At 47.5% G+C, this 13,008-nt stretch overlaps 1 protein-coding gene across 1 annotated transcript in view; it reads left to right on the top strand.

Annotated features, from left to right (window-relative positions):
• Positions 1-12,739, top strand: part of LOC142818986 (scavenger receptor cysteine-rich type 1 protein M130-like) — a 33,207-nt gene extending 20,468 nt beyond the window's left edge. Inside the window, exons 12-13 of the mRNA XM_089774225.1 lie at positions 2,328-2,471; positions 8,154-12,739. Coding sequence (XP_089630351.1) covers positions 2,328-2,471; positions 8,154-8,284 — 275 coding nt within the window. The 3' untranslated portion in view covers positions 8,285-12,739. The remainder of the gene's footprint in view (positions 1-2,327; positions 2,472-8,153) is intronic.
• Positions 12,740-13,008: the final 269 nt, after the last annotated feature.

The raw sequence follows: 13,008 nt of genomic DNA, 5'->3' as shown, positions 1-13,008 counted from the left end.
TTCCATGCCTATACCCTTCTCTCACCCCCCATGCCTCCCAAACCCTTCCTGGACTCCTTCACCCCTTACTTCTCCCATCTCCTGCCCTGAGCCTCCCCCCCCCCACACACCTCCCAACCCTCTTTCTTGACAACTGAACCTCTACTCACTAACCTGAGTCCCCCCCATACCACTCAGATCCCCTGCCCTGATTCCTGAGCCATCCATTCCACGCCCTTACTCCTGCACATCACCAGAGTGGCCACCAGGGAAAGTTGGGGCGGGCTAGCCTCCCACTAGTTCAAATTAAGTGGCTACACAGCCCTTAATTTGAACTACTTAATTCGAACTAGGCGTTAGTCCTCGTAGAATGAGGTTTACCTAGTTCGAATTAAGCGCTCCGCTAGTTCGAATTAAGTTCGAACTAGCGGTTTGTATGTCTAAGTTAGTTCGAATTAGCACTGTAGTGTAGACATACCCTTACATACAGTGCAACTCCTCTTCCTTTTCTCCCCTGCCTGTTCTTCCTGATCAGTTTATACCCTTCCATGACAGCGCTCCAGTCATGCAAGTCATCCCACAAAGTCTCTGTTATCCCAATCAAATCGTAGTCCTTGGACTGGGCCATGGCCTCCAATTCTTCCTGTTTGTTATCCAGGCTTCTCGCACTGGTGTACAAACAGCTTAGATAACCCGTTGATCGCCTTACCCTCTGCATTTGAATCAGGGGTCCACCTTTGTTGCTCGTTCCTCTTTGCATTCCTTCCCGGTATCCGACTTCCCCATTCTCCTCAGGGTTTTGGTCACCGTCTCCCAATCAACCTAGTTTAAAGTCCTCTTCACTAGGTTTGCAAGCCTGCCCGAGAAGATGCTCCTTTCTCTTTCTGTTAGTTGGATCCCATCTCTTTCTAACAATCCTTGTGCCCAGAACAGAGTCCCATGGTCAAAGAAACCAAAGCCCTCTCTGCGACGCCACTTGCGCAACCACGCAATTACTTCCTCAATTTGACAATCTCTACTCAGTATTTTCCCTTCAACAGGGAGGATGGATAAGAATACCACTTGCGCTCCGAATTCTTTGATCTTTCTTCCCAACTCTACGTAATCTGCAGTAACCCGCTCAATGTCGTTCTTGGCAGTATCGTTAGTTCCCACATGGAGAAGCAGGAAGGGGTAGTGATCCGAAGGTTTGATCAGTTTTGTAAGTCTCTCAGTCACATCCTGAATTCAAGCTCCCGGTAAGCAGCACACCTCTCGAGATTCCAGATCTGGACGGCAGATGAATGGCTCAGTCCCTCTTAGGAGGGAGTCCCTGACCATCACCAACCGCCTTCTTCTTTTGGGGGTGATGGTTATGGAACCCCCATCCTTAGGACTATGCATCCCATGCCGTCCAGTAGAAGTGGTTCCCTTCCGATTTCTTCCTTGTAAGGTCCCTTCCAAAGCATTCTCCATCACAGAGCCTGTGGAGAGAGCCTGAAAGTGATTACTTACCTCTGTAGGAATGGGGGATTCTTGTGCTGTCTTTTTTTTCCCCTTCTAGAAGTTATATGCTGCCAGTTCTCTTCCTCATCCTGTACTGCCCTGTCTGGCTCTTCCGCTTGCCTTGCTTGCAGGATTAAATGCTGCCTTTTATTGAGGAAGTCTTCATCCTCTCTGATTGAGTGTAGGGTCGACATTTGGGCCTCCAGTCCTCTAATTTTTTTCTCCAAAATGGTGAACAACTTGCACTTAGTGCAGATGAAATCCCTTCTTTCTTCCAGGAGGAAGACAAACATGGCACGTGCTGTGCAGGTAACAACAGCAGAACTATCACCATTCATACCTACTGTCCTAAAAAGGGTTTAAAAGAAAGACAAGAGCACCTCACCCCCTTCCTTCTCCCCTTCCAAACTCCCTCTCTAAACTCTCTGTGTGCAATCACCTGTTCACTACCTCCCTGGTCACTGACTCACTCCTTAATAAAGCCCTGGAATGCCTGATAGTCAACCCCTCCTCTCTCCCCGCACTACCAAGGCTCAGCCAATCAGCAGAGGCTTCTAGATTTCAAACGTTAATTAGAAGCCAACTGTTTCCAGCCGCCTGTCACAGCACACACTCCATGGGGGAGAGGGGGCAGGGAAAGGGGAAACAAAAAACCCCCACCACACTACACTCACAAACACAAACTCAGCACACAGCAAGAAAGCCCCAAACACAACACACACTACAGAAAGCCACTTCCCTCAAGAATCCTGTAGTCACTTCTCCCTTACCTGGAGAACTCCCTCTCTAAACTCCCTGTTTACAATCACCTATTTCTACCTTTGCTGTGAATATTCTCTTAATTAACTCACATCTCCCATCAGATGCCCCTGCCCTGCCTGGCAATGCCCTGGGGGATGGATACGATGATTCCAGAGAAGTTGCTGATCCTGAAGAGGAGCCTGGTTTGGGGCAGAATGATGGGGAAGGCGGTGAGGGGAGTGAGAGGAACAGAGATTCACGAACAGGTGAGTTTGTACTTCACTGTCTCTACAGAATGGGCTGGCTGGAAATGTGGGCTATGCTCCAAAGCAAAAGTCTGGCCAAACCAATGCTTTTGAAAAAACTCTCCTGCTCTACTCTCTTCATTCCCTTAAAGCAGAGGCTTCAGTGCCTACAATGGTGAGAGCAGAGTCCTTGCTGTGTGGTATGTCATAGCCAAATGAATAAGCTGCCAGAATCCTTCAAAATCGAGGTTACATAAGAACATAAAAATGGCCGTTACTGGGTCAGACCAAAGGTCCAGCTAGCCCAGTAGCCTGTCTGCCGACAATGGCCAGCACCAGGTGCCCCAGAGGGGGTGGACCGAAGACAATGATCAAGCAATTTGTCTCCTGCCACCCTTCTCCAGCCTCTGCCAAACAGAGGCTAAGGACACCATTTTATCCCCTGGCTAATAGCCTTTTACGGACCTAACCTCCATGAAATTATCCAGCTTCTCTTTAAACTCTGTTATAGTTCTAGCCTTCACAGCCTCCTTTTGTGGCTGCCACAACTAGATGTACTGGATTCCCACCAGTTTACTGCAAAAATATCTTATGGGCAGAATCCTATAAACCAAAGTCCTGTTACCTTTTCACAAGTGTTAGGGAGCCGATGACACTTCTTGTAAAAGTCAGGCTTTGCACATGGTCCTTGGCCAAAATTTCCCTTTCCCTCCTCATTGTGCAATGAGTTGAGACACTACCAGCCACCCCAGAGGAGATGTAAGGTGATGAAATGTGCATTGCTTAGTACTTTATAAGCATAATATGCTTGTAAATCTCAGAGGGGGAGCTATGTTAGTCTGTAACTTTAAAAACAGAGGTCATCAAGTCCAGCCCCTGCCCAAGCAGGACCAATCCCAACTAAATCATCCCAGCCAGGGCTTTGTCAAGCCGAGACTTAAAAACCTCTAGGGATGGAGATTCAACCACCTCCCTAGAGGGCTGGCCCACAACATTTTGGGACCTGTGGCGGGGAGCTCAAATGACGTCCCCATGCTCCCTTTTCTCCTGCCTGCCTGTTGTCTCTTGTGCCCTCCTTCCTCCAGCACAGCACTCCACCATCTCTGTGCATCTACAGCACAGAGAATACATCTGCACCAGCAGCAGACACAATTTTCTACACTCTGGATCCTAGTGGTGCCCCCTCTCCCCCCCGCCCCGTCTGGTTCCTGAGGTGGCCGCCTCAGTTCGCCTCATGGTAAGGCCAGCCCTGCCACTCTAGATAACCCATTCCAGTGCTTCACCACCCTCCTAGTGAAAATGCTTTTCTTAATATCCAACCTAGACCTCTCCCACTGTAACTTTAGACCATTGCTCCTTGTTCTGCCATTTGTCACTACAGTGAACAGCTTCTCTCCATCCTCTTTGGAACCTCCCTTCAGGAAGTTGAAGGCTGCTATCAAATCCCCCCTCACTCTTCACTTCTTCAAACTAAACAAACCCAAATCCCTCAGTCTCTCCCCATAGCTCATGTGATCATTTTGGTTGCCCTCTGCTGGACCCTCTCTAATGTGTCCACATCCTTTCTATAGTGGGGGCCCCCCAGAACTGGACATAATACTCCAGATGTGGCCTCACCAGAGCCAAATAAAGAGGAATAATCACTTCTCTAGATTGGCTGGCAATGCTCCTCCTAATGCACCCTAATATGCCATTAGCCTTCTTGGCTACAAGGGCACACTCTTGACTCATATCCAGCTTCTCATCCACTGTAACCCCCAGGTTCTTTTCTGCTGAACTGCTACTTGGCCATTCGGTCCCCAGCCTGTAGCAATGCTTGCAATTCTTCCGTCCCAAGTGCAGGACTCTACACTTGTCCTTGTTGAACTTCATCAGATTTCTTTTGGCCCAATCCTCCAACCTGTCCAGGTCACTCTGGACCCTATCTCTGCCCTCCAGCATATCTACCTCTGTCCCTAGTTTAGTGTCATCCGCAAACTTGCTGAGGGTGCAACTTATCCCTTCATCCAGGTCATTAATAAAGATGTTGAGCAAAACCGGTCCTAGAATGAATCCTTGGGGCATTCCGCTAGAAACTGACCGCCAACCTGACATAGAGCCGTTGATCACTACCCGCTGGGCCCGACAGTCTAGCCATATTTCAATCTATTTTACAGTCCGTTTATCCAATCCATACTCCCTTAACTTGCTGGGAAGAATATTGCAGGGCAAAAGTTGAATGAAGCTATACAACTTCAGCCGTGTCAATTGTGTAGCTGAAGTCAAAATAGCTTAATTCTGAAAAGAGCACTCTTCCCCTGACTTCCCTTATTCCTCATGAAATGAGGATTACATGAGTTGCAGTAAGAAGTCCTCCAGCTCAACATTATTTTGAAATAATGGCTTGTTGTGTGGACACTCTTTGTTATTTTGAAATAACATCAGTTAATCCGAAATAACGCTGCCGTCTAGAGGTACCCTAAGGTATCACTGAGGGTATGTCTACACTACAAAGTTAGTTCGAACTAACGGATGTTAGTTCGAACTAACTTTGATAGGCGCTACACTAGCGCTCCGCTAGTTCGAATTTAATTCGAACTAGCGGAGCGCTTAGTTCGAACTAGGTAATCCTCATTCCACGAGGATTAAGCCTAGTTCAAACTAGCTAGTTCGAATTAAGGGCTGTGTAGCCCCTTAATTTGAACTAGTGGGAGGCTAGCCCTCCCCAGGTTTCCCTAGTGGCCGCTCTGGCCAACACCAGGGAAACTCTACTGCCCCCCTCCCGGCCCCGGACCCCTTAAAGGGGCACGGGCTGGCTATGGTGCCCATGCCAGGTGCAAGCCTGCCAGCACCCATCTAGCAGACCCTGCACCTGGCACGGCTCGAGCCAGCCACCCGATGCCCCCCAGCCCTCCCCCTCTTCCCGGGACCAGGCTGGCGGCTCCCGGGAGCTTGCCCGGGACCACAAGAGGCGGGCACCCGCCTGGGCTAGTGCGGACATTGTGGACCTCATCCATGATCTCCGCACTAGGCACAGGAAAGTGGCCGGCTTGGGCAGGAGAGCTGCCAGCCTGGCCACCCAGGAGCAGGTGTGCAAGAGAATCAAGGGGGTCCACTGAGACCCCCGACCCTGAGCCCTGAGCTTACAATGGCCATCCTGGGTCAGACCAAAGGTCCATCTAGCCCAGTAGCCTGTCTGCTGACAGCGGCCAACCCTAGGGACCCTGGAGGGGATGGACTGAAGACAGTGACCAAGCCATTTGTCTCGTGCCACCCCTCTCCAGCCTTCCACAAACCTTAGACAGGGACACCACTCCTACCCCCTGGCTAATGGCACTCCATGGACCCAACCTCCATGACTTGATCTCACTTCCCTTTAAACTCTGTTCCAGTTCTAGCCTTCACAGCCTCCTGCAGCAAGGAGTTCCACAGGTTGACTCTTTGCTTTGTGAAGAACAACTTTCTGTTACTAGTTTGAAGCCTGCTACCCATTCCTTTCCTGTGGTGTCCTCTAGTCCTTCTTTATGGGAACTAATGAAGAACTTTTCTGTATGCACCGTTTCCACCCAATTCCTGCTTTTAGAGACCTCTATCCTGTCCCCCCTCCGTCTCCTCTTTTCTAAGCTGAAAAGTCCCAGTCTCTTTAGCCTCTCTTCATATGGGACCTGTTCCCAACCCCTGATCCTTTTTGTTGCCCTCCCCTCTCCCAGCCTCTCTCTTCCCCTCTCCCACCTCCTTTTCCCAGTCTCCCCCAGTTTTGTTCAATAAAGACAGATTCCATTTTGGAAGACATGTTATCTTTATTTTGTACATCAAGAAGAGGGGCTAGGGAAGGGTAAGTGGAAGAAGGTGAGGGAGGAATGGGGCATGAGCCCCCGAAGGGGAGGACTGGGCTGGCTCTGCGGGCTTCTGGGGGTGGAAGCTCTCCTGCAGCCCCCCAATTGTCCCCTCTCCCCAGATGGCAGCCTGTGGCAAGTACAGCCGGGCTGATGGCCGAGTGCTGTGATGTGCCCAGTGTGGGCACTCAGGGCACTCCGAGCCAGGACTGCTTTGCAAGCGGGGCACCCCTGAGAACTGTCTGTCCGGGGTGGGGGTCGGGACCCTTTAAGCGCAGCCCTCGGCTAGCCTGAGACAGCAGCTCCACGCTCTAAGTCCTCCTCTGATGCCCTGCCGGCACTGCTTCCGGCCATCCTTAACCCCGGTTCAGGGTCCACTTAATGTGGACGCGCTAGTTAGAATTAGCAAAATGCTAATTCGAACTAGTTTTTCGTTCTAGACGCGTTAGTTCAAATTAGCTTAGTTTGAATTAACTAATTCGAACTAAGTTAGTTCGAATTAGCGCTGTAGTGTAGACATACCCAGAATTACTTGTTTTTATAATGTAGTTATGTTCATTTTCAATGCAGAGTGAAAGTTATGATGCTTTTTATTATGCCCTTCTTGCTTGTAAGCGTTTGGGTTTTGTACACCAAGCAACAGGTAGCTGCAGCTGGTGCTTGGCAACTTTTATCTTGTCTGGAAAACAAAGATTTTAATTTTTAGACTATGGATGATGGACTGGAACTTGTCATAGACCTGCCAGAAGACTGATGGGGGAACAATCCTAAACTTGCACCAAACAGCAGAGATTCTCAAACTGTGGAGCACAGACTGTATTCTGGGGGTACATGAGAAGCCAGAGTAGACAGCAGTGGCTCCTCTCTGGATGCCCAATTTTCAAAGCAACACCACTACTAGTAGCAGCAGCACTGGTAAAATGGCATGGTATGGTGTTGCCATTCTTACGTCTGTGCTGCTGCTGGCAATAGTGCTGCCTACAGTGCTGGGCAGCCAGAGAGTTATACACTTACATGGCCCTTTTTATTCACTTACATGGCTCTTTTGCCTTAGTGCAGTGGTCACCAACCAGCAGATTGGGATCTACTGGTAGATCTTGGAGCTTTTGACAGGTGATCCTGACTGGTTTGGCTGTGAGGCTGTCAGGTGCCAGCACTTCATCTGCCTCTCTCAGCACTGCTGTGCTGCTCCTGCCCTCTGCCTTGGAAGTGCTCCTGACTCCTGGGAGCCTCCTGCTTGCTATGCAGGACACAGGAAGAAGAGAAGGGGAGTGTTGATGTTAGGGTGTCCCTCCCTGAGATAAGCAGTGCCCAGCTGGAGTCAGCATTCCAAACTCTGGCCCCAGTCCTGAATCTCTTCTGCACCACTGCCCTAGCCCTGAGTCCCCCTGCACCCAAACTCCCTCTGAGCGCCAGCACCCTCAACCCCCTCCTGCTCCTCAACTCCCTGCCCCAGGCTCAGCTCAGAACCCCTCTCACACTCCAGATCCTTTTGCCCAAGATCAGAATCTTCATACCCCTTCCTCGAACCCCAGTCCTCTGCCCCCAGCCTAATAAAAGTGAGTGAGGATGGGGGAAGGAAGGCAGATGAAGAGAGCAGGGGTGGAGCCTTGGAGAAGGAGCAGGAAGGAGACAGGGTTAGGGTGTTTGGGTTTGAGGTGGATCCCTGATTGCATTTAAACTCAAAAAGTGATCTCGTGTTTTAAAAGGTTGGAGACCACTGCCTTAGTGAGAGTTGCATGTTGATTTTTAAAAATGGTATATGTACTTGTGTGGCAAGGTATGTGTACCAATTATTGCAGGTACAAAGAAAGGGGTCATGATAAAATAAGTTTGTTTGCCATAGAATGTATCCACTGACTGAATGTATCTCCCTTGCTATTATCAGGTTGGAGTCTGCACATGCTAAGGAGCAAAGTTGTCTCTGGGGTGGAGAAGGAACCCCCATCCCTACTTCCTGCAGACACAAGTTATGATGATGTGGGACATGGTAACTCTGGGGGATCAATATCAGAATAATTTGATTGAACAAAATAGCATTGTGATTATGTAAATGCTTTGCCTCTTTCTCTGAGAAGTGCTTTCTTTGCTATGATGGTGCAGAAACAGTCCTTGCTTTGTAGCATAAAATAGGTGTTTTTATAGGATTTGTGTGAAGTTGTAAGAAATACAAGTGGAAGGGGAGAAAGGTTCATAAATGTTCTCCGTAACATTTTACATTGCTGAAGAGGGGGGATGTTTCCTGCATTTTATGCCTAAAATTTCTTCATCTGGAATTTGGTGGGGGAGGGGGGGAGGAGGGTCTGTATAAAACCCCTTCTGAAATTCTTCCCCACAGTGGACATTTTTCTTGCCAGGGCTCTTTAGGAAAGGATGAGAATAAACATACCAAGAGTCAAGAGATATTCATCTCTTGCTGTAGCTGGCTGTATGATTGCAAGGAGGGTTTATACATCAGGCATGTGGTAACAGTGAAGGCAGACTATTTTGAGATGAGCAACATGGTTGTTCCTAAACCTAATTCACATTTGAAACCTGCAAAAATGGTACATTCTTCCTATATAATTCACACCTGAAATTAAAAAATCTGTGAAAAGATTTCTGACTGCCAATAAATACAAATGATGAATAATTCTTCTAGGACAATACATGAATTGTATAGAAAGTAATGACAAGGAGGGAGTTGATAAAAATCTGGTTTTCCACTGAACTAATAATGCTCTGACAAGTAACAAGTCACTGTGGTGTTACTAGAAACCCCATAAAATCAATCGTGTTCACACAGCGACATGTTTATTTCCATGACAACCTACAAATATGGTTTAAAATCAATGCTGAGCTAAGGACTGACCAAAGGACAAGCCAGAAGTGTTCTCTGAATGAACCTTCAGTGAAATCAATGCCAGAACACACAGAGACTGTTGCTTTTTCACAGAAATGTCTGTCTTTCCTTTGCCACAAATCCTACATTCAGTTTGGTCACATCATCTCTAGCAGGACAGAATGCAAATAGAAACTGTCAAGGCTGTTCCCCACTCTGGTACTTCAAGTGCAGAAGTTGGGAACTGGAAAGAGACCTTAATATACCTTGGCACTAAAGGCTTCTTTTAAAAAAACCTCCCCAAGGTCATAGACTCCCTGACCTTGGGTGGTACGCTTTCACTACCAAAATACAAAAACCCCGTGGGAGCCCAGGAACATGCACTTGGTAATTTTTCCCAGTGGGGTATCCCCAAGATCTTTAACCCTTCCTCAAGAGAGACCTTGAAAATAAACTGTGACTTCTTAGCAGCTGACCTTCAGTCCCAGGCATGTGCACACAGAACCTCATGCTTTTTTTGGGACTCAGGAATCAGATCAAGGTAATTTTATTAACAAAAGAAAGATGACATATTTGGTAAAGCATACTTGGGGTATGTCTAAACTACAAACCTCTTTCAAAAGAGATCATCCAGATAGCCCCAAGTCTTTCGAAAAAGTGAGCAGCTTTTTCAAAAGAGAGCACCCAGGCAATCTGGACATTCTCTTTAGAAAAAGCCCTGTTTGCATTCAAGAACACCATTTTTAGAAAGAGCTCTTTCAAAAAAAGGCATTCTTCCTCGTAAAAGCAGGTTTACCACTGTTGAAAAAACTGCCACGTTCTTTCAATTTAATTTCAAAAGAACGCAATGGCAGTCTAGACGTAGGTGAAGTTTTTTCAAAAAAAGATCACTTAAAAAAAAAAAACCCTGTAGTCTAGACTTAGCCTTGGTTTCTAGGTGTTACAGAGCAAGAAGAAGAAAAAAAGGCAAATTATTTCCCTGGGATTCAGTTCAGTTACAGTGTACGGGGGATTTAGCACAGAGGAGTTTAAGCAAAAGAAAATAACCTGATCTCATCTAACTATAAACATTCCCTGTTCAACATACATCTCAACTGTCATGTCATTATTGCTTAATCCACTTTTCTCCCAGCTCCTCCTCTGATTCACATAGAGGGAACTGAAACAGGCAAAAGCGTATTTCATTTTAAACTTTTCCCACTCTCATTCCACTGGCTCTCCTGGCTCCCTACCAATACTTCCTGAATATCTACTGTTCTAGGTTTTAACCCTTTAGTTATTGAATGCTAGGATGTTTAGAAAAGGGTAGTACCCCTCCCATCCATCACAGAAATGTTGTGAGAAGTCACTACCAATCAACATGACCAGGAGACACATAAGGAGACAGACATGCAACAATTTACATTTACAATTTTACTTCCACAGAAAAATAAAAAGACGTTACCAACCTGTGCAATAGGGCCTTAGGTATTCACCTGTTCCAAGGGTTCTGTCCTTTGTGGCTCAATGAAAATGACCACAGAGAGAGGAAGTAGGCCCGGTGTGGGTGTTTGTGCTTTGGCAGGGAACCGAGGCTGGTGATGCTGCCTGGGGCTGGGGCTGGGGCTGGAGCCTTTTAGAGGGAGCAGGTGAAGGCTATTCTCTTCTTTCAGGCTGAAGGAATACGGGCCAATGTTTCTGGGTTTGGCCAGTCCATCCAGGTGGGTCATGTCACCACAGACAAAAAGAGGAAGAGAACTCTCCCTGGAATGATACGTCTGAACTTGTTTCCCCACTTTCTTTTTAAAATTCATATTGGCCCTCCTTGCTATTCCACTGGTTCAAATATCATCAACCTCTGTGAGGATTTTTAGGGAGGGAATAAGGGAGTTTCCTAGCGCCTAGGTTTCCATCATGTTAAATTGTGATTCCTACAGAGAATAGCTCATTTACTCACCAGATTAGCGGTCAAGGATCAGCAGTATGGTTAGATGGTGACAGATGTTTGGCTGCATGTGTATGTTTTAGGGACGAGACCACGTAGTCAAGAACACGAGCCCAGGCTCATCAATTAACCCTCTTGGTTACATGCAACCCCCCTCCTGGCTATCTCTGTATCAGGTGGCTTTCAAGGTGGCTCCCCACACAAATTGGCTCCCACTGAGCTGAATCCCCTCCACTCCCATTCTCCTGCCTCTGTATCAGAGGCAGCAGTGCGGGGATGCAGGGAAGCAAGAGCCAATACGCACAGGAAGCCAGCTTTTAAGTAGCCTTCTCATGAGTACCAGCTTCTGTGGAGTTGCCTGCCCTCCCCCCTCCCCGCACTGCTGTCCTCCCCCTCCAGCGGGGGAAGGAGGGCAGGTGGGAGCCAGTATATGTGGGGAGCTGGCTTTGAGGCTGGTTCCCTGCATGTACCGGCCCTCACTGAGCTGACCACTCCCCCCACCTCTGATACAAAGGCAGCAATGGAGAGACACATGTTTTAGCAGATACACAATTACATAAATGCATTTTAACATCCTTAGTATGTTTCCTTTGCGCGCTGCCCTCATACAGTGGGCATGGCAAACTCTGAGCCAATTACTCAATGACCTCAAGATGTGTTATGGGATGAAGACCCTGCCAGGTTAATTTGTGACAAAGTATGGTACTATTATCCTGCAGACTCTACCAGACCACCAGACAGGCTCAGTGAATGGTGGGACTTTCTGTTGCTCCCTAAGCCAGACAAACATACTCCCTCTGAGATATCTTTTTCACCCTGATATGAACAAATTACGTACTGCCTCTGACATACTTAGTTACCGCCCCCTGATGTGGCTAGTTATTACACATCACCGTGTATATGTTGGTTTAATTAAAACATCTTTATTATGTACTGTTATCCTGACCTCATCTTTTAAGAGTGCCCAGTGTGTTCCTCTTATCCTTGGGAATGTTTTTGTACCATCCCTGGTGATAGGATCTTCTAGTACCACTTGATATCATGATGTGTTTGGGTGATTGTTCTGTGCCAAGCTCTTCTTAGAGCTGTGTATTTCTGCAATATCAGCCCTGTTCTTGCCAACTTCTGTGAGCAGTGCCTGCCTCTTGCTCACTGCTTGTCTTTGCTTTATAGCAGTAAAGTTTGACTACTACTATTGCCCAGGCCTCACGCCAGGCCTCTGATACAAGGACTTATTCTTAGGCTTTCTTCTTACGACACTTGTAATAAAAGATTCGCTGGAACTGTTGACTCTCATGATGATCAAAGTCTATTACTAATGGTATATATTATAGCAAGGAATTTAATACTGATGGTAAATCCTTTGTTCTGAGTGAGATTTGCATTTCATACACCAGTGGTGATTTTATGTGAGGTACAAGCCAAAGAAATGGAGAAGAAAGAAAGAGAGAGGAAGCGCCAAACGGAATTGGTAGAGAAGCAGGACTAAAGACTCCCATACTCCTGGGGGCCTCTGATCACCAAAAATCCACAAATAGGAATAGTTGTGTCCAGCACACAGTGAGACAGGGACATTGCAGAATAAGTCAGCACCTTTGAGAGGCTGCGTGTACTTCACCTGAGGAGCCAAAGATGCCCACTTTGGTTCCCAAGTTGACTGCTATAGCTCTGGATATATTCAATAAGATGCCAGTTGAGAACAGAGGCAGCCAGTCAGAAAAGGGCTGAGGGGAGCAGCAAATTAGGGCAAAGCAGATCCATATATAAAGAAATCTGCAGGGCAGAAAAGGAGACTTGGGCACCCCAGGGAGGAAGGACGGGGTTCCTGAAGAACTGAGAGAATTGCCAGCACCCTGGACAGAGCAGTGCTGGGCCTGATCAAAAGGAGCAAGAGTGAGCTCTGAGCTGATGGCTGATACGCTGAGACCTTGAGACAATTGCAGAGAAGATTCTGGAGCTGTGGGGAAGTGGCCCAGGGAAATGGACTGAGGGGTTGGA

This window comes from Pelodiscus sinensis, chromosome 1, assembly GCF_052426305.1.
Source record: "Pelodiscus sinensis isolate ZL-2025 chromosome 1, ASM5242630v1, whole genome shotgun sequence".
Taxonomy (NCBI): domain Eukaryota; kingdom Metazoa; phylum Chordata; order Testudines; family Trionychidae; genus Pelodiscus; species Pelodiscus sinensis.
This window is presented reverse-complemented; position numbering and strand designations above follow the sequence as displayed.